The sequence below is a fragment of the Crotalus tigris genome, unplaced genomic scaffold, assembly GCF_016545835.1.
Source record: "Crotalus tigris isolate CLP2741 ecotype Arizona unplaced genomic scaffold, ASM1654583v1 scf7180000019173.45859301935:6455823, whole genome shotgun sequence".
In the NCBI taxonomy this organism is placed as follows: domain Eukaryota; kingdom Metazoa; phylum Chordata; class Lepidosauria; order Squamata; family Viperidae; genus Crotalus; species Crotalus tigris.
Window position 1 is genome coordinate 2,940,450 of NW_024097414.1, and position 23,937 is coordinate 2,964,386.

Below are 23,937 nucleotides of genomic sequence, written 5' to 3' on the forward strand. Positions count from 1 at the left end.
TTAATGCTGCGACCCCCAACCGGTCGTAAGACGAGGACTACTCAACCGGTTGTAAGTCGAGGACTACTCAACTGGTGCAGCACCGTTTGCAGAATGGGACTTTTGGCGGGTTCAGCAGGGAAGAGACAGCCTGGACAATTCCTATTGGCTTTTAAAAGCCAATAGAATTAGACTCTATTCAAGAGAGTCTATTCTATTGGCTTTCAAAAGCCAATAGAATAAAAGGCAGTAGCACAGCTAAGGAAAAGGGGAAAAAAGGCGGACTGCGTTGTTTGGCGACCCCCGTGAAATGGTCGTTCGACCCCAAATGGGGTCCCGACCCACAGGTTGAGAACCACTGTATTAGATGGTGGCTAATGAGCCTTAGCAAGATGGGCTGAGCTTGTGGCATAGAGTGTTTTAAAAAGAGCTCAAAGTCTTGTGAATTAATGTTTACATTGACCTGAAAAAAAAGAGGGGGGGCAGAAAATGCTGTGATATGTTTTCAATAAACTTTCTCAAGGATAGATTTTGTCCACGTCTTTATTGGGGGAATTCTTCACCATCCTGGATTTACCGCATTTATGTTCTTGAATTTATTTTGAGTTTGGGGAACGTGACACTTTATGTCAGATGGTCTCAAACGTTGCAGTCTGGATGAACGGTGAAATCTGCAATTTTCTCTTTCCTTCCCCAATAAAATGATTTCTGTGTTTCGTATTGGTCAAGAAATATTTAATAACTGCAGTTAAATATATTCGTCACGTGAATTCACAGACAGTGGGGTTTTAAACAATTCCGGGACTCTAAGCTGCGTAGGAGAATTACAACCCGTAGTTTGAGGCTCTTCTAGTAAAAAAACGGATTCAGGATCTCAACCAATGGATTGGTTGATTATGAGCCATCAAGTCTGTGTCAATGCTTAGTGACCACAAACATTGACCGCTCCCTAACCTGGTTTTTCAGCTCTTCCAAGGATGCCTAAATCACCACTAACTGTATCTGTCCGTGTTGGTGCTGGTCATCCCTCTCTTCACCTTTCCCAGCATTGTGGATTTTTCAAAGTCTTTACATTGGTTGATTGATTTGTTACGTGCTATCAGATTAAAAGACGGTTGCTCCTGGGGAGGAAAGCTATGGCAAATCTAGACAGCATACTAAAAAGCAGAGCCATCACCCTGCCAACAAAAGTGTGTATAGTCAAGGCCACGGTTTTCCCAGTTGCAATGTATGGCTGTGAAAGTTGGACCATAAGAAAAGCTGAGTGTAAAAGAATGGAGGCCTTTGAACTATGGTGCTGGAGAAGACTCCTGCGAGTCCCTTGGACTGCAAGGCGTTCAAACCGGTCAGTCCTAGAAGAGATCAACCCTGACTGCTCTTTAGAAGGCCAGATCCTGAAGTTGAAACTCAAATACTTTGGCCACCTAATGAGAAGGAAGGACTCACTGGAGAAGGGCCTAATGCTGGGAAAGATGGAGGGCAAGAGAAGAAGGGGACGACAGAGAAGGAGGTGGCTGGATGGAGTCACTGAAGCAGTAGGCGTGAGCTTCAATGGACTCCAGAAGATGGTAGAGGACAGGAAGGCCTGGAGGAACGTTGTCCATGGGGTCACGATGGGTTGGACACGACTTCTCAACGAACAACATCAAAGACCTCAAGAATGATCTGAAGAACCAACCGGGTCCTTCAGGTCTTCCAGCAATGCGTCCATTGCCACTGTAACTGAGTCCTTTCACTTTGCTGCTGGTCCTTCTCTTTCCTTCTATCTTTCCTTAACTCCCCTTTGTGCAATCTTTGACAAGCAGTCCTCGATTTACAACGGTTCCTTTAGTGACTGTTGGAAGTTACGATTTCACTGAAAAAAGGAACTTGTGACCGTTTTTCACACTGTTGCAGCATCCCCACGGTCACGTGATCAAAATTCAGACGCTTGGCAACCGACTCGTGTTTATGACGGCTGCAGCTTCCCAGGAGTCACGCAACCCCCTTTTGCGACCTTCTGACAAGCCAAGTTGATGGGGAAGCCAGTTTCACTTAACAATCGTGATACTAATTTAATAATTGCAGTGATTCACTTAACAACTGTGGCAGGAAAGGTCATAGGATGGGGCAAAATCTCCCTTGACAACCGTCTCGCTTAGCGATGGAAATTTTGGACCCGATTATGGTCGTAAGTCGAGGACCGCCCTAATAGATGGCGTGGAATGTGCAAACAAACCCTGATTTCTGTTGAAACCATTTTGCTCAAACCGTGGATCTTCAAACTTGGCCCTTTGATGACTTGTGGACTTCAACTCCCAGAATTCCTCAGCCAGCGTGCCTGGCTGAGGAATTCTGGGAGTTGAAGCCCACATCAAGTTTGAAGGGGTTCCCCCCCCCTTAAATCTCCCATTCTAATCAAAGGAACCCGAATCGGGCGGGGCAGGTGACGTCAGCCGCTGACGTCACAATGGCCTTTGGAATGCGGCGGGGAAACTCCGCGTTCTATACAGCTTTTGATCTTTGCTACTTTTAGCCTTCCATAATATTTAGAAAAAACTCGCCTGGGGATCCTTTCCGGGCAGATCCCGCGTAGGATCATCTTTCCCCATCACTTCACTCTAAATTTGGACTTTTTTAGAGGTGGGGGGGAAGACACATATCTAAAACTGGGGGGGGAATTGTGAACTTTTGCAGACACGAATATCCTCCGCAGCCTGCCTTTTCCAATAAGGTAGCGTGGCCGAGCGGTCTAAGGCGCTGGATTAAGGCTCCAGTCTCTTCGGGGGCGTGGGTTCGAATCCCACCGCTGCCAAGATCCCTTTTTTTCCCCTCCTGCTTCCCCTTTTGAAAAAGGGGGCTCTTTGCAAACGCAGCGCTACACCTAATAAATACGCACAGATAAACAAATATCAATAAAACCCGCGAACGAACACTTCAGACGCGTCGGAGGCAAGGCAGGCCTGGAGGAGCGCCCCCTGGTGCCCGCCTCCCTTCCCAGGGGCGAGCATTATGGGTACAAAGAGGCGGGTCCCAACCCCTTCCCACGTGCTCGGAGGAGTTTCCCTCAACATGGCTGCGAGCTGAGATCCGGGTTTTGCGGGCACGTTGCATGGTTCAGAAAGAGGGTGGAGGGGGGGCCCCCGGACCCGAGCAACAGCCCCCCTCTCAGCCCCCCTCCTCCACCTTATCCTGGGGGGGGCTGCATGGTTGCAACAAAAAGCGGTAAGCCTCCTTTGATCTTTTTTTGCAAGTTGAACTAGTTTAGATTTGCAAGGCCTGGCCTGGGGACACGACGCCCCCCTTTGGATTGCAGAGGCCAAAAGTCCCAGCTGGGGGGGGTGCTCCTCTTGTGCCCCCCTCCCTCTCTCCCTCTCCAAGCCCTGGGGCCATCCCCCCCCCCGGAAGAGCGACCCACCTCGGCTAATCCAGGGAAACCTGGAATCCTGGCAACGTCCGGCTTGCCAAAGGTTGCATCAGCCGGAGATGTCCTAACCCGGATTCTTAAAACTGGGTTTAAGATGCCTTGGCATCAAACTCTCATCCGACATCATCAGCAGGGCTGGGGGGGGGGGGAAGCAAGCATCCCACGGACGTGGCTGCTTGCATTGGACTCGGTGGGTAGAAGTTGAACCATCCTCCTTTTCCACCGGAAGGTGTGGTTGTGTGTTGCACAAGCGGGTGTGTTACTCGGGAGAGGGATATAGTCTTTGCTGCCAATGAGCCCCTGCGAAACTCAATCCGGCAGGATAAATGGAATTTTTTTCTCTCTCTCTCTCTTTTATGCTGGGAACTTGGGCAGAGGAATCTGGGACTCTTTTTCAAAAGAAGACAAATGGATTTTGGGCCCAAGGAGAAAGGAGTTTGTGAGCTTTCAGGGGTTTCGCGGTGTGAATTGCTGCCAGGCAGGGAGGGTGGTCAGTGTGTGCTACAGTTTCAGCAGCTGCACAACTTGGGTAATAGTTTTTCGCTCTGTAATAGAACAAGGAAATGGATCCCTTCTCCCTAAAGCTTGAGATTTGCAAAGCTGAAGCAATATAGATCAATGGGGAAAACAGAGGGGGGAAAAAGCTAATTGTATAATATATAATTTTTGAAGCATAGAGATTGTTTATCCTTTTTGTTTTGCTCTTGTTCGTTTATAGCTCTTCTCTAAACTGCTCAGTAAAATGAAAACACACAAATTTGAAAGGAAAGCCAGACTTTGGAGAAACGCATGGATCAGTTTGTTGGGTTTGGAAAGGACTGTTTTGTTCTGTCAATAGAGTCTTTTCTTTTTCTATCTCTAGTATAGGTTCTCCTGCTTGAGCAGGGGGCTGGACTAGAAGACCTCCAAGGTCCCTTCCAGATTCTATCTATTCTATTCTATTTTCTATTCTATTCCATTCTATTCTTCCTGTTTCTGTTCTGTTCTATTTTCTATTCTGTTCTATTCTCTATTCTATTCCATTCCATTCCATCTAACTCCATCCCATATTCTATTCTATTTTATTCTATTCTATTTTATTCTATTCTCTATTCTGTTCTGTATTCTCAGATGATTTATGTTCATAGCTTTATGCTAATCTATGACTGAAATTAAAATAAATAAAAGACAAATATTGAGAGGGAAAGGCAACTGGGAGAGGAAAAGGATCATTTTTCAATGTACATTTCACAAAACATGGAAGAGAAAAATGAAAGGATAACTGCAGGTAGTCCTCAACTTATAACCATTCATTTAGTGACCGTTCAAAGTTACAACGGCACTGAAAAAGTGACTTACAACCATTTTTCACACTTATGACCATTGCAGCATCACGGGATCAAAATTCAGACGCTTGGCAACTGACTCGTATTTATGACAGTTGCTGTGTCCTGGGCGTTGCATGATCCCCTTTTGCGACCTGGCAAGCGAAGTCCATGTGGGAGCCACTTAACAACCATGTTCCTGACTTGACAGCCGCAGCGATTCACTTAACAACCGTGGTAGGAAAGGTTGTAAAACGGGGCAAAACTCACTTAATAACCGTCTGGCTCAACAGCAGAAATTTGGGGGGTCAGTTTTGGTCGTACGTTGAGGACTGCCTATCTGTTTTTAGTTGCCTGTTTTTAAAGTTTTGTTTGGATCCGGTGTGGTGTGACGATTGTGTGTTTTTGTTTCAGGTTAACACTAAGCAACATTGCAAGGTTGGTTTTTTTCCAGTGCTACTATGGCCAATGAGGAAGACGACCCTATTATACAAGAGGCAAGTAGTGACCTTTTTTTAAAATAAAAAAGCTTTAATATCTACTTTAGCTTTTCCTCCCACAGAAAATACACATGTAATCCTCAACTGTTCATTTAGTGACCGGTCTACGTTATGGCGACATGGGGGAAAAAACTGGTTTTTCACATTTACGACCTCTGCAGGGTCCCTGCAATCATGTGATCCAAAGTCGGTTGCTTGGCAACCAGCATGCATTTATGATTTTGCATGCGTGTCCCTGGATCAGGCGATCTCCTTTTGTGATCTTCCCAACTGGTTTCTGATAAGCAAACTCAAGGAAGGAAGCTGATTTGTTTAACAACCATGTGATTCACTTAACAACCATCTTGCTTAGCAGAAATTCTGTTGTTGCCGTAAATCAAGGACTGCTTGTAGTAAAGTGTAGCGCCCAGTTTATCGGTTTTATTTATCACCATTTGGCGGTAAAAAGTTAATATCCAGTGTGAAAAATGAAAATGAAGCTCTAACTGAAAACGAGGACCGCTTTATCTTGTCAAATCCACACCTCTGTAATTACGTACCAGTCTCTTCTTTTACAGAGGCCTTCGTTTTCAAATAAAGCATCGTTTTTAAATGAAATCCTTTCTCAGCGGGGATACTGAATATCTTGTCATGCTCCCTGCTTCAATTATTTTGTCAAAACATCTTGTATTTCAGAGAAGGCTTCACACCTATTCATAATGTATTTCCTTCCTCTTTATCTTTTTTTTTTTTAGTTATTTCATTAACACCGATTTATTCTTCTGAATTGCAGTTTGGGGTGAGACGCCTTACAAAGGCTCCAAAGCAAAGCTCCAGAAACTAAAATAAAAATAATCCTGAATATGTTGTCTGTCTTTTTCCTAGATCGATGTCTACCTGGCCAAAAGTCTGTCGGAAAAACTGTATCTGTTCCAGGTATTTTGTTTTTCTGTGCAAGTTTTTTTTTCTTTAAAAAAAAAAAACAGCTGAAAGAGTCTTTTAAAAGCTAACTGAAGTTGCATCTTGCTTTGTTGCAGTATCCTATTCGTCCAGCTTCGATGACCTACGATGAGGTTACTCACCTCTCGGCGAAGATCAAACCGAAGCAACAAAAGGTGGATGCAAGTTTAAACCCTTTAAAAAAAAATTGAAAAGGTGGTTTCAAAACTAAAATGAAATTTTAATGGTGGGGAGAAACCAGTTGGTTACATCTTTCTGAGAATCTGTTATTTCACTGTTATTAGAAATTTTTCTTTCTTGCTGGGCTAAAAGGATGTAAAGGCAGGAAATCTGTTCTCCTTTCTATATTTTGGATTATCATTTATCCCTTATTCTGGCCTGGAACATCCAATAACGAAGGATTGAAATAAATTATAATTCAAAATAGGTGGAGATTGAGGATTGCTCATCCCTGATGGGACAGCTGTTTGTATTCCTGTTTTTTAAATTAGTGATTAGTTTTTATCTTTTTTAATCTTAGTCTTTAATAAAATTATTATTTAAGGGAAAAGTTTATTGATCCTTCCAGGGGTTAGTACACCCAATCTGCTTGCTTAAATACACAGCTTGTCTCAGTTTGATCAAATTCTGTAGCCATTTTTCTCTCTCTAGTTCTGTGAATGGTTGCATTTAAACTCTTGGTTGAGCTGATCCACCGTCTGCTGTTCTTCAGGTTGAACTGGAAATGGCCATCGACACGTCGAATTCCAACTACTGTCGCAGCAAAGGGGAACAGATTGCCCTCAACGTAGATGGCACGTGTACGGATGAGACCAACACTTACTCCTCGTAAGCATCGCGTTTACATGATGCCTAGATTCAACTGGGTTGAGTCCCCATCTCCTTCAGGGTTTTTTGAATGCAGGTTAATACAGAATAACAAGAGTTGGAAGGGACCTTGGAGGTCTTCTAGTCCAACCCCCTGCTTGAGCTGGAGACCATAGACCATTCCAGAGAAGTTGCTGTCCAGTCTCTTCTTAAAAGTGATGGAGGAAGGAGGGAGGGAGGAAGGGAAGGAAGGAAGAACAGCAGAATAACAGTTGGAAAGGACCTTGGAGATCTTCTAGTCCAACCCCCTGTTCAAGTAGCCATTCCAGATAAATGGCTACCCAACCTCTTCTTGAAAACCTTCAATGATGGAGCACCCACAACTTCTGAAGACAACTTCCGTTCCCCTGATTAGTACTTCTCACTGTTAGGAAGTGTCTCCTAAGTTGCTTCTGTCCTTGATTAGTTTTCATCCGTTGCTTCTTGTCCTGCCTTCAGGAGTTTTGGAGAATAGCTTGACTCCCTCTTCTTTTTGGCAACCCCTTGGATATTGGAACACTGCTATCATTCACACCTTTTCATTAAACTAGACATACCAATTCCTGAAACCATTTTTCATATGTTTTAGCTTCCAGTCCTCCAGTCATCTTTGTTGCTCTTTTCTGCACTCTGTTTAGAGTTTTTTTAGGTAGGCCTCAAATTGTGACTGTGATTTCAATGTGAGCTCCTCCATTTTAGTTTGAGTGTCAGTCTTACCAAGTGGACCAGACAGGAACCCTAACCAGATGATCTAATTCTACTTTATGCTAAAGCGACGTTAACAGAATCTTGCAAATCTGAACGTGCAATTCTTTTGCTAGCTCCTTTACAGCTAATTTAGGGTCTCTTTTGGGGGCTTTTTTCTTCACTCTTTATGCAGCCAGAGGCTGTTTCTCCTTTATCTGACCGTTGTCTCTTCTCCCAGTATTCCAAGATCATTCCTACATGCCATTTCACCAAGGTCTTGTGTTCCATGTTTTCCAGGAAGCTGATGGACAAGCAGACGTTCTGTTCCTCACAAACCACCAGCAACATTTCGCGATACGCTGCTGCTATCTACAAAAGAGGTGAGTGATATGCCTCTTAAACGTTTAAAAAAAACTACCCCACAATCTTCAGAATTCTGGTGCAAAATTGGGTGCATGAACACAACATCCAAGCTATTTAATTCATAGGCTGTATTTCCATAGGTTTCTGAGGGGCTGAGTTTGTAGGATACCTCCAGCCCCAATCAATATCTAACCAGGTTTAGCAGGTGGTGTGACTGCAGCTGCCAAGTTTGCCGTCTTTCTACCTGAGATGAATTGTTTTAAGTGCAGCTAACTGGAGACGGAAATCTAAATATTAATGGGAAACTAAAAATTGGGGAAAAACTAACCAGGACATTGATTGCCTAAAAAAATTGAATGTGAAAACAATGAGGATATGTATAAACAAAAATGATTGATAAATGTAAGAAAGTTATTTTTGTTTAACCGATACAATAAGAATTGTATTAATTTAAATATGAGACAGTAAATACCAAGGGGAAAAGAGGGGAAATATTGAATGTAATAGTTTGAGATCTGTACTAAAGATATTCGTATATTACTGAATTATTGACCAACTCAGCCGCCACATTGCTTTTCAAATATTTAAATGTAAAACTAGAAAATCATTAAATTTTCTTTAAAAAAAGAAAAGGAGACGGAAATCTTTGTTTGGTCATAATACCCAAACTCAGTCTCCCCGAGGGCTGCCTATATTTAGAGCAGGGTTTCTCACCCTCAACCACTTTAAGATATGTTTTCTTCAACTCCCAGAATTCCCCAGCCAGCATAGGTGGACTTCCACTCCCAGAATTCCTCAGCCTGTATGAATGGATTTTAAAATCCAGAACTCACTAGCCAGCAGGTGTGGACTTCCTCCCCTCAGCCAGTCTGCCCACTGGAGAATTCTGGGAGTTGGAAGTCTGCACATCTTATAATTGTTAAGCTTGCAGTGTTTCTCAACCTTGACAATTTTAAGGCATGTGGACTTCAACTCCCAGAATTCCACAGCCAGCATTGCTGTGGAATTCTGGGAGCTAGAGAAATGCTGCCATTTCTCTTGTAATAAAAAAAAAAAAAGCTGCTTTATTCTGTTGCAGGGGAGCTTCACTTGACTCCGTTGAATGGGATCCTGCAAATGCGGCCAAGTTTTGCCTACTTGGACAAAGCGGATGCGAAATACCGAGAACGCGAAGCTGCCAATGAGCGTAAGTAGGACGCCATGTTCTCTGTATTTGGGTCAGAGAAGATGGCCAGCTTCCATGTTTAAAATGGCTGGCTGTGTTTTAACCAGGGTTTATAGCCTTACAGCCTGGTTCTTAAGGCTCCCAGAATTCCTCAGCCGGCATGAGTGGACTTCAGCTCCCAGAATTCCTCAGCCTTGTAGCCTAGCAGTTAGGCTATAAGGCTGAGGAAGTCTGGGAGTTGAAGTCCATCCATACTGGCTGAGGAATTCTGGGAGCCTTATAGCATTAAGAGCTAGGCCCTAGCTCTTAATGCTATAAGGCTCCCAGAATTCCTCAGCTGGCATGAGTGGACTTCAGCTCAGCCTTGTGGCCTATAAGGTTTTTGTGGTTTTAGTGTTTGTTCCCATTTGCAGAAAAGGTGACCGTCCAGATGCTTTGACCTTCCCCTTTTTCTCATCATAGATGGTGATTCTTCCCAGGATGAGGCTGATGAAGACGTCAAGCAAATCACGGTAGGTCAAGATGTTCTGGGATACCTGTCTAATTCCCAGGAGTATACAGGTGATCCTTGCCTCACAACCATTTGTTTAGCAATCATTCGAAGTTGCAACGACACCGAAAAAAGGGACTTATGACCGATCCTCACATTTACAAAGGTTGTAGCATCCTGGGATCATGTGATCACTACTTGTGACTGTCCCAGCTGGCTTCTGACAAACAAAATCAATGGGGGGTCAGATTCGCTTAATGGCGGCATGATTCACTTAACGACTGCAGTTAACCACGGCAACAAAGCCTGTAAAATTGGACGCAGCTCACTTAGCAGCCATCTTGCGTAGTAATGGAAATTGTGATCCCATTTTATTGATTTGTAAAAATTTATTGGCTAGCCATTTTATCACAGGACTGTGGTAAATGTGGAAATCGTGGTCGTAAGTCAAAGGCTACCTATAATAAATTTTGTCTTGTTTGGGGAAATGACTTGCTTTTTTTTATTATTATTTTGCTCTTCCAGCCTATTGCATCTTCTTTTTTATATATATATATATATATATATATATATATATATATTGGTTCTAGTGCTAAACTGTCCAGAGTCATTTTGATTTTGATTCTTTTTGCTCTTCTTTGGTGGCTCTTCCAAAGGAGGTGTCAGTTGTTAGAAAGATGAGGTCTTCACCCAGTCCCATCCCATTGGGAATTTTGATCGCATCCCATAATAACAGGAAGGTCTCTTTTCAGGTGAGGTTCTCCCGGCCAGAGTCGGAACAGGCCCGCCAACGGCGAGTTCAATCTTACGAATTCCTGCAAAAAAGACAAGCAGAAGAGCACTGGGTCCACCTCCATTATTACGGTTTGAAAGTAGGTTTCCAAGACTGTGTTTGCGTAACACGTTAAACTGTGGTTTGTTTAACCTTACTTTGTTGAATAATCTATCCGTAGTGGGGTTTAAGGAACGGTTTGGAGGGTGTAGACTGTTAGGGGCAAAAGTGACACTGTTTGGCAGAGGGGAATAAAAGGCCACAGTGGGTGAAATCAGATCATTTTATGAGGGTGGAGCCAGTGTGTATTACATCTGCAGAAATGGTCTGCTAAAGAAGCTGATTTGACTCCCCCCCCCCCACAATCTTATACAATCTGATGGTAGAGATTTTGGTTCTCCAGATGTTCTTCCCTTGTGAGAATTGTCAAAACTATGGCAGCTTCATGACAGTTGATTAGAGAGGGGAAAATAAATAGGTGTCAGTTCCAAAATAAGTCCATGATCCCTCTCCTCTCTTCCTCTTTCCTTCCTCTCTCCTTCCTCTCTCCTCTCGTCCCCTCCTCTCCCCCCTCCTTCCTCTGTTCTTCTGCTCCCCTTGCTAAAACTCTTTGTTATTTTTCCTGAACAGGAAAAACTGTTTAAGCTCAGCTCCTGCCTGTACATTTTCATACGATAGTCCTGAAATGGCCATTAATGGATGTTCCTCATCTGTTTCTCCTAGGACAGCCGTTCTGAGCACGAGCGCCAATATTTATTCAGCCAAGGACACAGCATGGCTGGGAACACGGAATTAATTAAATCGCCAAGGTGAGGAAGGGGACAGAAAAGAGAAATAATTGAAATCCAGCCCGCTTCCCCCAGCCAAGGTCAGTTGGGCTGCTAAGGAGGAGATGCAACGCTGCCGAAACACCATTCCTCTTGCAAGACCATTGTCAATATTGTTGCTTAGAGAAACGCAGGACGAGATGCCCCACATTTTATGCATTTGATTGGCTTGGATTTCTTTCAGATGACTAAGCCGGCCACCCTCTGCTGGTTTTTAATAACAATTTGGATGTGTTCCGTTCTCAAGGCAAATCCATATTCCTTCTTCTCTCTTCACAGTGAATACTTGATGATGCTGGTTCCACCAAGCGTAGAAGAAGAAAAGTAAGTAGCTTAGTTCTATGGAGATTCTCCATCGTCCAGGTCATGGTTGTCTCAAAGGTGCTTTTTCCAAACAACAACAACACACCCGGAATATTGCAGCTAATTTTGGTCACCATATCATAAAAAAAAAGTTGAGAGTTTGAAAAAAAAACCTCAGAGAAGAGTAACTAAGATGATCAAAGGCCTGGAGACTAAAACATACAAAGAACGGCTGCAGGACTTGGGTTTGGCTAGTCTAAAGAAAAGAAGAAACAGGGGAGACATGATAGCAGTGTTCCAGTATCTTAGGGGCTGCCACAAGGCACAGGGGGTCAGGTTGTTCACCAGAGTACCAGAGGGAAAGACGAGAAACAATAGTTGGAAACTGATCAAAGAGAGAAGCAACCTGGAATTGAGAAACTTCCTGACAGGACAATTAACCAGTGGAACAGAAGTTGCCTCCAGAAATTGGGTGCTCCATCACGAGATTTTTAAGAAGAGCCTAGACAGTCACTTGTCTGAGATGGTATAGGTTCTCCTGCTTGAGCAAGGGGCTGGACTAGAAGACCTCCAAGGTCCCTTTCAGCTCTATTCTACTCTGCAACTGGACTTTCTTGGTTTCATTTCATTTCTCATCCAAAAAGCTTCTTCAGTTCTTAAGTAGTTTAGGGATCTCTCCCATTCTGGGGGGGAGGACCTAGAACCATGTAATTTTTAAATGTCCCTCCTGATGTTGACTGGTAGTTTAACCTTCTCCCCACGCTAGAGAATGAACCTGACTCACTTGGCCTCAGATCCTTTGGGGTTGCTTCTGCAGATGATCCTTATCGGTTGGGTTTGCCCAGAAATATTAAGCTGAGATCTTTAAGCATAGTTTGAAGAGGCCATGGCAGCCGGCATTCAGTGGCTGTTTTATTTTGCGCACAGGGAAAAACCGGTAGCGCCAAGCAATATGCTGTCGATGGCTCAGTTGCGGACGCTCCCTTTGGCCGACCAGATTAAGATTCTGATGAAGAATGGTAAGTTCTGTTATTTCTTTTTTTTTCCCCTTGCAAATTCTCGCTAAATTGTGTTGCCCGCTTCAGCGAGCAAGTGGGTCTGTGGTGAAGTGGCAAAAGCTTTAGGGGTTCAAGGACTGCCCTGTTACTCTTAACATTTGTTCCTGCCTTTGGGGATGGAGGGAAGTTTCTCCAACTTCTATAACATCTCTCAAGTAATCTCTGAGTGGTCTCCCCTCCAAATATTAACCAAGATGTCGAGAATGGACCCTCTGGATTGGGGCCCATAATGAATCCTGGTTAGGGTTCTTAGCATCTGGATTTGATCAGCCCTTCCTGTTGCTCCCCAATTTCCCTGTTTTTTTAGGGGGGGGGGCTTATGGCTGGCTGGGGCTGATGGATCCCTGCTTTTTTTCCACCCCCTACAGTGAAAGTCATCGCCTTTGCTAGTTTAATGAGTCTCCTAGCCTCTGGGACAGATCCGGCTGCAGTTTTGCGAAGCATCCAGCAGGTGGCGCTGCTAGTCCAGGGGAACTGGGTGGTGAAAAGGTGAACAAAAAAATCAGCTTTATGTATATTTGATTGCATGCTGCTAATTGCAGATTGGCCTGCAAATTCCTAAATTTCCAGCCCCAGTGGCTTCTGGAGTCCTGGAGTTATGGAGTCCTAGCCATCCCGGTTCATAACTCGCGATGGTCACAAATTGAGGACCCCACACAACCAACCCGATTTTATGACCTTTGTGGTTAAGTGGTTAACCCAACGGTCAATGGGGCACTTCAGCTAATAAATGTTTATTTTTTTTCCACAGTGACATCCTTTACCCCAAAGATACCTCCAGCCCACACAGCGGTGTCCCAGCCGAAGTCCTGTGCCGAGGAAGGGATTTTGTTGTGAGTACCAAAACACCCAACCAAGAATTTGTGTTTGTGTTCTCAAATGTCCCTTCTGCAGCAACAGCTTTTTTTTTGCATTTTGGGCTTGGGCATTTTAACTGTCCTGGGGGGTGGGATCTTCAGAGGAGGGTCCCCATACCGCTTGCACTAATACAGGTAGTCCTGGTCTTCACAATCATTTGTTTAGTGACCGTTCGGATTTAGCGGCACTGAAAAAAGTGACTTACGGCTTGTTTTCACACTTACTGCCTCTGCAAGCCTCCTCAGGGTCACGTGATCAAAATTCAGAGGCTTGGCGGTCCTGGGGTCACGTGATTCCCTTTTGCAACCTTCTAGCAAGCAAATTCAATGGGGAGCGGCCAGATTCACTTAAAAACAGTGAAGTTGCTAACTGAACAATTGCAGTGATTCGCTTAATGAGAAAGGTCGTAAAATGGGACATTAGCTCACTTAAGAACTGCTTTGCTCAGCACCAGAAAGTTTGGGCTCCACGGGGCTCGTAAGTCAAGGACTGCCAGTCGTTTATTTAGTGTACACCCACCCAGAGTCACATTCCTGAGTTGACAGGAAGAGAGGAATTGGGGGGGGGGGCTTTAGAAATTTGGTCAATAAATAATAACTCAGAGGGAGCTTAGCCTTGCCGTCTTCCTCGGCCTCAGAGGATTTTAGGCATATCCAGGGGTCCTCTGGCCACGTTATGCTCTGTATTCAGCCAGGCCTTCGCCAGATTGAAAGGGGCCTTCCTTTCTTGAGTGTTTGCTTCTTTTTCAGATATGGAAATTCACGCAGGATCGATGGGTGGTACGGAAGGAAGTTGCAGCTGTAACCAAAGTAAGTTTGTTTCTAAACGTTGGGTTTTTTAATCAGTCTAGGTCAGGGCTCTCCAACTGTGGCAACTTTAAGACTTGTGGACTTCAACTCCTAGAATTCCTCAACCAGCTGATGGCTTTCCCTGAATTTTGCTGGTTGGCGTTTCCCAATCTTTTCAGATTTATAGACCATCACTTTCCAGAATCCTCTACAGTGGCCTTGCTGGCTGAGGGATTCTGGGAGTCGAAGTCCAAGCATCGTCATCTTAGTGGCCCAGATGGGATGACAGAAAAGGATCTAGGATGCGTAAATTAGGATTGGGTTTCTAAATGCCACTAAATGCCATTGTGCCTGAGATGGGAGGCCTGTTCTGGGTGATAGACAAACCAGGTTTGCTTTATAATATTTTAAAATGAGAACATCCCCGGTTCTTCAAATGATCTTCATTCATTCCAATAGGGTTAATTATTTTAGAGTAATTTGCTTGCACAATAAGCAGCAAAGAGAGAATCGCACGAAGGCTTCCAAATTAGAAATAAACTTTCTCACACTACGGATCCCAGCTTGTCCTCCTCAGAGTTCAATCTCTTTGTTATTAGCATGATGATGGAGTTGAAATTGAAAAGGCCAGAGGATCCTCTTTCAAAGAGGACACGCAACCCCCAAAATGCAATCCCCCAAATTCCACAGATGATTATTTTTTTTTACAACTGCGGTCCTTGGTATGCAATTTGCACCCACACCCCAATACTTGAGAAGCAAATAAGCTTGGCCTTTTAATATGCATATGTGCTTGTGTATGTACATGCATGCGTCCGTGCATAATTGAGCTCACAAACAAGTGAGAACAGCTTTCTCCTTTGAGGGAAAGTTTGCATCTGTTAGGGTGTAGTCCTATCTCCCTGTTTTCTCTGTTAGACCACACCCCAAACTTTGAGGTGACCATTATTCCCAGCAGGGCAATTTCTCTTCTTGACCTGATTACAGAGTCCATAATTACAAAACCGTTCATTTCGTGTCTATGGAGAGTCTCCATCATCCAGGTCAGGGTTGTCCCAAAAGGTGCTTTTTCCAAAAGGCAAACTGGACTTAGGGCTTATCTTTCTCCTGGAGAGTTGGCATGTCAGTGTTGACTCTCAAAACACCTCTTTCTGCTCGCAGCTTGACAAAGAAACCACGGGAGCAGGGAAGTAGTACATTTGTTGTTGTCCCAAAGGTGCTTTTATTCCAAAAGGCAACTGGACTTGGGCACAATTCGCTTAAGAATGGAAATTGTGGACCCAGTTGTAGCGACCTGTAATCGGAACGGCAGCTAGATGTTTTGAAACAAGTTTCGAACACCCACCCAGATTGCCCGACGTTCGCCGTCTTTCATTGTGAAAATGATTTAAAAAAATATCTGTTCTTTGTGCAGCTGGGTCCAGAAGATGTGAAAGACTTCCTGGAGCACGTCTCTTTTTTGAGGATAAACCGAGGCTGGGAATTTAAGCTCCGCTACGACGAAGATTTTGTCAAGAAGCATCCAGATGTGGTGCAGAGGCAAAAAATGCTTTGGATGGGCATTCAAGCCAAGTAAATAATTCTTTTCTCTTCCCTTCTTCGTCCAGTCTCCATCTTCCCTTTCCTCCCCTTCCCCTTTCTCCCTTCTCTTCCTTTCCCTTCCTCATCCATTTACTCCCTTCCCTTTTTCCTTTCTCTTTCCCTTCCTCATCCATTTACTTCCTTCCCTTCCTTCCTCCTGCCCTTCCCTTTCTTTTCTTTTTCCTGTACTTCTACTGTGTGAGACTGAAAAAACACACACATTTTCTTGTAAGAGAGACTGAAAGGTGGGGTACACACACACCCCCCCAAGCCCCCCCCATCTCTTCCATTTTGGATCTGAAGTGCTGCAGATTCTTGGTGATTGCTAACTAAGCCACTGAAGGGCTTTCCAGAGATGGATTTTCCTTTCCTCTTATTTTCAGGTTGGAAAAAGTATACAACCTGTCCAGAGAGCAGCTGGCTTCAAAGAAACCAGCAGCACAGCCAGGTAAGGCCTTTGGAGAAGCAGAGAGAACAAGGCGGAAGGCAGCAAAAGGTCACAGAAGACTCAAATGAGGTTTGCAGAGGCTGCTTCGGCCTAGATTCGGTCAGTCCTGCTATTGTGACTTCGTAGGCAATCATGGTTTAATAAAAACCATGGCTTACCACAGTGTCATTTTTTTAAAGACCCGGAGGAGTGACAGTGGCTGAGCAGTTGAAGAGCTATTTTTAATCAATAAAATATCCTGCTTGAGGAGGGACTATGAGACCTCCAAGGTCTTCCAACTCTTAATAATAAAGTTGGAAGGGACCTTGGAGGTCATCTAGTCCAACCCCCTGCTCAGGCAGGAAACCCTACACCCATTTCAGACAAGTGGCTGTCCAGTCTCTTCTTAAAAGCTTGTTGGAGCATTCACTGCTTCTGGTTAATTGTTCTCACAGTCAGGAAGTTTCTCCTTAGTTCCAGGTTGCTTCTCTCCTTGATGAGTTTCCATCCGTTGCTTCTTGTCCTGCCTTCAGGTGCTTTGGAGAATAGCTTGATTCCCTCTTCTTTAGGGCAGCCCCTGAGATACTAGAACACTGCTATCTTGTCACCCCTCGTCCTTCTCTTCATTAAACTAATCGTACCCAATTCCAGCAACCATTATTCTCTATTCCATTTTCAACCCACCCAACTTCACAGGTTTATGGTGGGGGAGGAAGGAATATTATGTGTATTCTCAGCATTGAGTTTCTTCTAAAGCAGTAAAGACAGGATAAAAACCTAATAAATAAAGTCACTGGAAGCAGTCCTTCTCCTACGCTTCCCTATGCACGCCACATCTAGGGCCCCAATTAACCTGGTTCTTGTTCCCCTTCCCATAGCTGCTCCATTGGTGATCTCTGGAGAGCAGAGGGTCAACCTGGCCAAGTCCAAAGTCAACCAGAGCTACAGCCAGTTGGACCAAGACCACCGAAAGAGAAAAGCCGAGAACCGGCTGGAGGAGTCTCTTCATGCGACGGACCTCCTTGGGGTCCATATAAAGGAGGAACCGGTGAGCGACGAGGAACCGATGGAGACCTCGGCCCCTGAGAACCTCAATAATGGACTGGTCAACGGGATCCATTTGGAAGATAGCCTGGACTCCGTCAACGGCCACGTGCCGATCCCGGAAAGGGTGACCGAGGAACTGCGAGCGTTTGTGGGGACCACCTTTAAGAAACAATACGTCCTGACTCTGAACGAGCTAAAACGGTTATTTAACCTTCATCTGGCTGGTTTACCTCCCGGGAATCTTTTGTTCAGCGGAATTTCGGACAAGATGTTGCAAGACATGGTGTTAGACGTAGGCTGCAAGCAGATCATGGTGCCTGTAAGTAGGTCTCGTGCAATTATTTTTAAAAGTGAATCTTCTAAAACCAGAGGTCCCCAATCTTGGCCACTTGAAGACTTGTGGACTTCAACTTCTAGAATTCCTCAGCCAGCCAAGCTGGCTGAGGAATTCTGGGAGTTGAAGTCCACAAGTGGCCAAGGTTGGATACTCCTATTCTAAACTTAAGTTGAATACTTAAATTGACCTTGGAGGTCTTCTAGTCCAACCCCCTGCTCAGGCAGGAAACCCTATACCATTTCAGACAAGTGGCTGTCCAGTCTCTTCTTAAAAACCTCCAGTGATGGAGCACCCACAACTTCTGGAGGCAAGTCGTTCCACTGGTTAATTGTTCTGACTGTCAGGAAATTCTTCCTTAGTTCTAGGTTGCTTCTCTCTTTGGTTAGTTTCCATCTGTTGCTTCTTGTCCTGCCTTCAGGCGCTTTTGAGAATAGCTTGACTCCCTCTTCTTTGGGGTAGCCCCTGAGATACTGGAACACAGCTATCATGTCCCCCCTCGTCCTTCTCTTATATTATGGGTGGCCCAGGAATGATAGAATATAGGTAGTCCTCAATTTCCAAACATCCACTTAGCGACCGCTCAAAAGATACAAGGGCGCTGAAAAAAATGACTTATGACCGGTTTTCACACTTATAACCGTTGCAGCATCCCTGTGATCACATGATCAAAATTCAGATGCTTGACGACAGTTTGCAATGTCCTGGGGTCATGTGATCTCCTTTTGTGACTTTCCGACAAGCGAAGTCCATTTCACAACTGTGGCAGATGAGGTCGTAAAGCTCACTTGACCAATGTCTCACTTAGCGACATAAATTTGGGCTTAATTGTGATCGCAAGTTGAGGACTTCCTGTATTTTTTTTCTTTCCAATCCACCCTGAAGATAGAAAACTCTGGGGATAGAGGTTTCCCCCTATCGTGCTATGTTTTCTAGATGCAGCGTATCAGTTAAGCGTTTCAGGATCTGAGATCCAGCCAAATATGGAAGCAGCTAGAGGATTACAATATTTAAAAAGATGAGAAATAAGAAGCTGCGCTGCTTTGTTTGTTCCATGAAGCCTCTCTGCTTGAGTTCCTGGAATTTCCTGGAGTGGTTTTGTTTGCGGGGGGGGGGGGAACAGTCGCCAAAGCTTGTTTGCCTGGCTGGGAGAGCTGTTGAGCAGAGGGGGGGGGGTGATCTGTAACAGTACTTGAGCAAAATAAACAGGAATAAATTTTAAGGCAGTGATATGTCTGTAGTGTGGGGATTTTCATTTCTGAGTCACAGTTTTGAACCATGCAAATTTCCAAGCTGGGATACAGTTCTGTGCCCTGTAACAGTAGATTACAATAATGCTGTTGATGCTTGTTTGCAAGCTCTGTTTACAATTGCAAATGTCCTTAAAAAAAAAAAAAAGTCTTGCACCAAGCAACTGTAAAACAAGATTTTCTGGGTTGTTTTTTTTGTTGTTTGTTTGTTTTGTCAGGCTTCTCCTTTTATTGTGTCTCATTAGACATTCTGGGCTGTCAGCAAACGAAGCCATGATTAGGGCGAAGACCTCAGATGGGCTGAGTAACGTGTATAATGAACTACACACGATGCCCATGTTTAAGTCGGCAACTTTGCTTAAAAATCTCCAGCTTGCTGGATGGCTGGCTCAGGCGAATGACAAGCTATCATTTTGCCAGTTGATGGTATTCTGCCACAAATGACGGTTGCCTTAAAAAAGATAGTTTGTTTGCTGAGTCGAGATGTAGTTGGAAACACCATAAACTTCCGGTTTTTAAAGCAAATCGCTGATTTGTTAAGCAGGAAGTGATTTTGTTCAGCCTGTTTATGGAAATAACTCAGGTTATTGCTGCAGGGTTTAATTTTGAATAGGTCTTTGGTGGAAAATACGATGGGTTGAAATGACAAAATTAAAGCTTCCCATCTCTCCTTCCTCTGAATAGGAAAAAAAAAAATACATTTCCGACAGATTCTATTGTGTTTTTAGGAGATTCAAACTTAAATTGCAAACTTGGTATCCAGGTTGCTCCAGATGAGCAAGATCCCTACTTGTTCCTTCTGTGTGTGTGTTTTAGCCCTGCCAATCCAGGAATTATAATCTTCTGTTTTTAGTTTCCCCCGCAGATGACAGCATTGCCCAACGAACAGAAGGTGTTTGCTCTTTGGGAAGCTGGCGATGTTTACGATCAGGTAGGCAAGAAAAGAACTAAGATTGTCCTGGCGAAGATGCCTGTTCAAACTTGCACGTTAGAGAGACTTCCATGTAGGAATTGGGAGAAACAAAACACTGGCAAAAATTGCAAGAGCTATTGGGAACTTCAGAACAGGGACAGGCGTAGTACTGGGCAGCCTGGTGTTTGCACAGCCACAATACAAGGTGTACAAACGTGAGGCTGTTTTATTTTCTGGGATTCTGCTGGTTAAGCAGAAGCCTGATCACCCAACTTCAGGCTAAATTAACAAGTAAATTCAACCAAATGAAACCAACGGCGCTTTCTATGAACTGTGGTTGGGTATTTCTCCCACTTACTTCATATTTTTCTTGCTGTTTCTCTCCTTTTCTCAAGCACCGGCAAATTTTGCTTGAAATCTTTTCCAAAAACTACCGTGTGCGTCGAAACGTCATCCAGAACCAACTGGCCCGGGAGTATGGCAAAGATCTAGACAAACAAGAGGTGGATAAAGTTTTGAAGGTAAAGTTTGACATGTGCTTAAAGCAGCGTCCGCAATGCAAACAGGCTGGATCCTGTGCAACTGTTGATTGGATTAGGTGGTGTGAAGTCATTGTGGACTCTTCAACCATCACATAAATCGGCCTTTCTGTTGTGGATGCAGAACTTAAATCTTTGTGAGAAGCTGTGTATAGACCTGCACATCTACTTATCATTCTGAGCGAGACAACGGGTGTGGGTGTGTTCAGCGTTGCGATAGCCCAAAGAAAGTTCTCACATGACACACTGCCTTTTAAGTCCACCCGTTCTCCTGATTCTCTTGCGTAACAGACTGCTAATTTACCTGAAGGCACTGGGAACATTTAATTAATTTTTTCTATATTTGAAGCGGACCTGGGTTGCACTCCTAAAAAGCATCGGTGTTAACCAGTCCTCTGGGTTGACCTAACTCACAAAGTTGTGGCATCGGCCTGCTAGTTTAGGGGTGGCATGTGAGAATCAGCTCCTTGTTCCCCCAGTAGTTTTTCTCTCCGCTGAACAATAGAAGAAAAGTGGAAAAAGAAAAGCAGGGAGAGATGGAAAGAGTACAGGTTGTCCTCACCTTAGCAGCCATTTGTTTAGGGAACCGTTTGAAATTACAATGGCATTGAACCATTGACTTAACACCAGTCCTCACACTTATGACCGTGGCAGCATTCCCCCCCCCCCCATAATCTTGTGATCAGAATTCAGGACCTTGGCAACCTGGCACGTGGCTACAACGGTTGCAGTGACCTGGGATCACATGATCACCATTTGTGACCTTCCCAACTGGCTTCTGATAAGCCAAAGTCAAGGTGTGTGTGTGTGTGCGTGCTTGCGTGCGTGCGCCAGACTGGCTTAAACTTGGTCCTTTTGTGGCTTGTGGACTTCAACTCCCAGAATTCCTCAGCCAGCATGCCTGTGTGGTATTTATATGGTGCCTAGTTAGCTGTGTCTTTTTAGTTGTTGAATCTGGATTGTCCTTCCGATCTGAATGCTCTCGAGATACCAAAAGTCAGAGTGATTTAGGGAGAGTTTGAGAGACAGCAGAGCCCAGATATTTGGGGGGAAAAAAAAGCAGGCATGTGTTCTCTGTTTGCTTTCATCTATAGACACTGTGTTAATTATTTAATAGCAGCAATTAGCAACTTCCGTGCTTTTTTGGGGGGGTGGGGGAGGAATCTGTCATTACGCTTCCAGGCAGGTAGGGATTGAAAAGCATTGTGTTTTCAGATTTTTTTTTTCCGGAGGTGGGAAATGAGATCATATCAAATCCCCTTGGAAATGTTTGAATGTTTGTTTGCTGTCTCTGGGGATCCCTAAATACCAGTCCTTGCTTTGATGGCACCACAATATTTTGTTTTGTATATACCAGGGGTAGGCAACCTTGGCTCTTGACTCGTGGACTTCAACTCCCAGAATTCCTGAGCCAGCATGTCTCAGCTTGGAAACCTCTCCCTTTTCCCTCAGCATGGCTGGCTCAGGAATTCTGGGAGTCGAAGTCCATGAGTCATAAAAGGGCCAAGTTTGAAGACCCCCTGTACTAGAACCAGATCATATTTATCCCTGGCTGCATTTTGGAAGCATCCTTAAGCCAGGACTTACCTTCAAGATTGTGGGTTATCTAATTTACAATGGAAACTGTGCATGAAATCTCTTTGTTATTTTTGAAAAACCATGAATGCTAGCTGGATTCAACTCCTGTTTTCCCCACCCATGGCTTTGGTTGCTTCAGGGCAAGCTCGGTTGATGGCCAGCAAAACCTCTGACCACCTTCTTCCTGTTCCTGCAGGATTGTTGTGTAAGTCAAGGAGGCATGTGGTACCTCAAAGGGACAGTCCAGCAGCCAAGCTCTTGACGATGGGAGTCACTTTCATTGCATCGTTGTTCAATCCCAGGATGGGCAAAGCGAAACCAGAAGGGTAGGAAAGGAAAACAGCTTGATCCTTTCAAAGCCTTCCAGTTGGAAGACCTACCAGAGGTGGCCCTGCTAGCTACTTGCAACGGCATCCAAACCACTAATCTTGAACGGACAGTGGATCTGTAGGTCCCCCTAGATTAAAATCTGGATTAAAATCCCCCTAGATTAAAATCTTACTAGAAGCAACCACGAAATGAACTATCCTTATGGGGGCTAAACTGTCAGCAGATCATGATCTAACGGTTCATTTTATAACGAAGGCCAATAAATTTCGAGTTTGCAGGAGGGGATCTGGATTTTATTTTTATCTTTACACGCTGCAGACTCATCCTTGCTCCGTCTCTGAGGTTTCTTTGTGTAACTGTGGCCACCTGTCGGAGGGCAGGGCATAGATTGACTGGGTTCCAAGTTCCATAAAATTGCGGGATCCCAACCCAAAACTGCTAACTCGTTTAAAGTTTCCCGTTTCCTTTTCAAAGGATGGCTTTGTTCAGATTTAACAATGCAGGCCAGGTCTTCATTACGTCTAAACCCACTCGTATATTTTCTCAGGTTTTATTCTGTAACAAAGCAGGTGGAATTCTTGCTTTGCACAAGTTGGGCAAAAAGATACTTCGAGGAAGCTGGCATAGGGACCGAAAATGTTGACATATCATCTGTCAGGAAACAAGAAATCAGACACCGACACCGCCCCCTTAACCCGTTTTGCGGGTTGAAATGGAACACGAGTGCTGTGTATCTTGAAGAACATGGAAGACAAATGGAAACCATAGGTAGTTGCAGGTATACGTCCTGCAATTATGGCTGTAAGTTGCAATAATCCTGAGGCAGGTGTTTTTATGGCCTCTTTTTTGCAGTGGTGGTTAAAGAAACCCCACAGTTGTTAACCTTGTTAACCAGACCCAGTTTGCTATGGGGCGTTTGTTTGCTGGAAATATCACAAGCTGCAGTCGTGTGACTGCAGGGGGCCCAGATGTCAGAACTTAAAAGTCCAAGTCCTAACTTCAAACAGTTGCTAAATGAGTGGTCGTTAAGTCGAGGACTACCTGTATGGAAGTCTTTAAAAAACTGAGTTTTAAATGGGTCTTTTTGCAACACGATCCTCATATTTTCAAACTAGAACATGTGGCCACTGGACACAGTAAACATCTAGGTAGCCCATTTGCATAGGAATGACACATTAATTTGTGTTACATGTGCATGGATGTAATCAGTTACTGCCCTTTTTTGGGACATCAGCTTTAAAACCAAAACCTCACTCTAGCTTTTTAATTTGATTTATAGCCCGTGGTGATCAACCCGTGAATCACACACCTCTTTGGGTAACTTTAGAAGGTATGAAATTGTTAGTAGTCACCATAATTCATCAAAAACAAACATACAGCCCTGGGAAATCCTTAACAACCCCCCACCCCACCCCCCAACAGAGAAACTGTCCCATCTTTCAACTCCACAGTTCTACTGAAACAGTCAAGACTTAATAGCATCATGGAACATCATAAGAACGGAGAACATTCCAATCTCCAGGGACATCATCTTGCAAGGAAGGAGGGCCACACTGAAAGATCCACTTCCAAAATCCCACTGATGCTTTGACTTCAAGAAGCTCAAAGCTCAATCTTGAATTCTCTCAGATGGGTGGAGGTGGTCCCAAACCA

General features: G+C 44.3%; 1 protein-coding gene and 1 non-coding gene across 3 annotated transcripts; both read left to right on the top strand.

Annotated features, from left to right (window-relative positions):
* Positions 1–2,691: 2,691 nt before the first annotated feature.
* On the top strand, positions 2,692–2,773 carry TRNAL-AAG. The gene has a single exon. It is a non-coding gene; the product is annotated as a tRNA-Leu (tRNA).
* Positions 2,774–3,000: 227 nt separating this feature from the next.
* Positions 3,001–22,569, top strand: POLR3E (RNA polymerase III subunit E). 2 transcript variants are annotated; one of them, XM_039360736.1, is made up of 21 exons: positions 3,001–3,183; positions 5,104–5,186; positions 6,054–6,104; positions 6,206–6,283; positions 6,841–6,956; positions 7,959–8,041; positions 9,103–9,210; positions 9,652–9,701; positions 10,432–10,551; positions 11,175–11,260; positions 11,558–11,602; positions 12,509–12,600; positions 13,008–13,128; positions 13,391–13,472; positions 14,247–14,306; positions 15,700–15,857; positions 16,250–16,314; positions 17,172–17,659; positions 19,778–19,855; positions 20,233–20,358; positions 22,151–22,569. In XM_039360736.1, the coding sequence occupies exons 2-21, from the start codon at positions 5,151–5,153 to the stop codon at positions 22,214–22,216; spliced, it is 2,109 nt and encodes a 702-aa protein (XP_039216670.1). In that variant the 5' UTR covers positions 3,001–3,183; positions 5,104–5,150; the 3' UTR covers positions 22,217–22,569. The 2 variants fall into 2 exon arrangements, with proteins under 2 accessions (XP_039216670.1, XP_039216671.1); XM_039360737.1 differs by lacking the exons at positions 3,001–3,183; positions 5,104–5,186; positions 6,054–6,104; positions 6,206–6,283; positions 6,841–6,956 and having other exon boundaries at positions 7,972–8,041; positions 9,084–9,210.
* Positions 22,570–23,937: the final 1,368 nt, after the last annotated feature.